Source organism: Pteropus vampyrus, unplaced genomic scaffold, assembly GCF_000151845.1.
Source record: "Pteropus vampyrus isolate Shadow unplaced genomic scaffold, Pvam_2.0 Scaffold4913, whole genome shotgun sequence".
NCBI lineage: Eukaryota > Metazoa > Chordata > Mammalia > Chiroptera > Pteropodidae > Pteropus > Pteropus vampyrus.
The window spans coordinates 1-2,542 of record NW_011893694.1 but is presented as its reverse complement, the minus strand read 5'-3'; the positions used below and the strand labels follow the sequence as shown (position 1 = coordinate 2,542).

Genomic DNA, 2,542 nt, shown 5'->3' with positions numbered 1-2,542 from the left:
TTTGGTTACCTGAGGCCGACCATAATCCAAAAGTATGACTGGAGAATTCGAGAAACACGATATGTAAGTTTCAAATTGTGTGCTGCTTCGAGGACGACAAAACCTCCCACTGCCCCACACTCGCTGTTGACGCCCCCTGCCTGTCAGTCACGGAGCAGCGGGCTCAGTTATCAGACCCGCTGTCTTAATAGCTCTGTGCTTATGTTCAAGTCACCCTGTTTGTTCTTCGTAACAGCCCCAAAGAGCAAGAGCAGTGATGCTGGCAATTTGGACACGCCGAAGAGAGCCCGCAAAGTCCTTCCTTTAGGAGAAAAGGTTAAAGTCCTCGAAAGAACAAGAACAATGACTATCTGCTGAGCTGCCAGTATCTACAGTGACAACGGGCTTCCATCTGTGACGTCGTGGAAGAGCGCATAGGTTCAGTGTAGGAAGAAATAGTACACACAGAGCTCAAGCCTGTGTGGAGTCCCAGGCACCCGCTGGGGGTCCTGAAACGTCCCCCATGGGCTGAGACTGCTGTGTGCAGCCCTCCTGCTGGCCACAGTGGGCCTGAGGCCCGAAGCCCTGGGCCCTGTGTGTGGAACGACGCGCTGCTCGTCAGCCCCCGTCTCCCACACGAGCATAAACCGAAGCCCTGCGAGACAGGCGGCGAGGCCCGGGAGTGGGCACAGGGGGCCGGCCACGCCCGGGTTAGCCACACGGAAGCAGGAAGGGACCAGGGAGGGAACTGTTGCACGAGCCCAGAGAAGCAGATGCCCCCCACAGGTTCCCGCAGCCGAGGAGGGGGACACAAGGCATGGCGACCCCACTCACCCGGGCTGCAGGATGACGTCCTCGTACAGGGCTTTCTGCCGGTTGGAGAGGCGGCACTTCAACACGTGCTCGTACTTCTTCGTCAGCTGCTTTTCCACGTCTCTCTTGGTTCTCCTCAAGATAAACGGCTGCGTCACCTGAAAGAGGAACACGACGCGCTGTTTCTCATCCAAGGCGCCACACGCACAGGCGACCCGCTCCCACGCCCGCCCTCGCGGCCACACATACCCTGTGCAAGCGTATGACCACCTTGTGGTAGTAGTCTTGGTTCTCGTCGCTGGGGGCCTTCAGGGGCAAGTGCAGGTAGGGCCTGGAGATGCCGGGGACGAGGAAGTGCGCCATGGTCCACAGCTCCAAGAAAGTGTTGTGCAGCGGCGCGTCGACCAGGAGCAGGCGCTGCTGGCTGTGCACAGAGGGACAGCGTCAGGGAGCCCAGACGCCGAGAGCGGGGGCAGAGCCGCCTGCTCTGAAGACACTTAATGGGACCACGACGATCCTGAGGGGTGGGCCTACCACGCGCCCACAGGCTCGAAGCATGGCTGACATGAACACTCTCATGTCCCCAGCACAACTGCTATGAGAGGAGGAGGGAACTCTGCAGCTCACAGAGAATTCCGTGCACGCCTGCAGCCCCCCAGCCTTCTACACAGGCCCCCTCACGTCAACACAACACAACGCAAGTCGTGCAGAGCGGCGTGTGGATCAGACCTCTGCAAGGTGAACACAGCTTCCCAGTGCCTCTCGGTCAGGCCCTTCACGCGCTGCATGTCATCGATGACCAGGCACCGCCACCGCACACGACTGAAGGCCGCGTGGCCCCGGAAGAGCTGCTTATAGGACGTGATGCAGACGTGGAAGCTGTTGGGCTCGGTCCACCCCTGCCACATACAGAACAAGGCCTCAGCGTCTCCTCGCCCACAGATCACCCCGACCAACCTGCCCGCCACCCACAAGCACCCCACTCGTTCTCCTTGGCAACTTGCTTGTCACCGCACAGACACGGGCTGAGTACCCATTTCTGTCGCCTCTTCCTCCAGGAGCCACAGCACTTGTGTGGACAAACTAAGAGGCAGCTTTGGAGGTGCGAACAACTGTTTTTGGAAAACAGACAATCTATTGCAGAGCATTCGGAAGTGGGACTAGCTCTAACAGGCTACAACCTGAGCAAGGGAAAAACTCAGATGGCGGGAGACGTGAAAACCTACGCTGCAGCTGACTGCATTATGAGCTTTTTAAAAACAAATGAGTAACCAGAGACAGGAAAAACGACAGTGAAGGGTTATCTCAAGGTATCCCTTTTGTAAATGCTACTCAACACAGCGGTCTGACGATAAGCCAGCGTTTTACTTCGGCGAGCAACTGTGATCCCTGTATAACGCACTTTGATGTAGACTCTAGTACATGAAACCAATGGGTGGAAAAAAGAAAAACAGTCCAAATTTGTTCTAGAAGCTTACTGCTTATTACAGTATTCAAGCACATACAGGGAAGTAATTTACAGATTTTTAATTCAGGATGAGGAGGCACCAATTTCTCATTTACGCCTTTGAGAGCCCATGGGCCTAGAGTTTAAAGGGAGCGGGCTCTAGTTCTGGAAGGGAATCCCCTCCCTTCCTGGGCAGTGAACATGAGGCCGTCTGCACCTGTGGCCCCCTGCAGGTAGCAACAGGTATGTCAGTTGTAGCGGATGCTTTTAAGGGGTTACGAATCCAGGAACAACTTCAAGGCC

At 56.1% G+C, this 2,542-nt stretch overlaps 1 protein-coding gene across 1 annotated transcript; it reads right to left on the bottom strand.

The window, feature by feature from the left end:
• Positions 1-793: 793 nt before the first annotated feature.
• LOC105310507 (E1A-binding protein p400-like) lies at positions 794-2,279 on the bottom strand. The gene is made up of 3 exons (XM_011386684.2): positions 1,522-2,279; positions 1,042-1,216; positions 794-950 (listed from the first exon to the last, which is right to left on the bottom strand). Exons 1-3 carry the CDS (start codon positions 1,698-1,700, stop codon positions 810-812), a joined length of 495 nt encoding a protein of 164 aa, XP_011384986.1. The 5' UTR covers positions 1,701-2,279; the 3' UTR covers positions 794-809.
• Between the last annotated feature and the right edge of the window lie 263 nt (positions 2,280-2,542).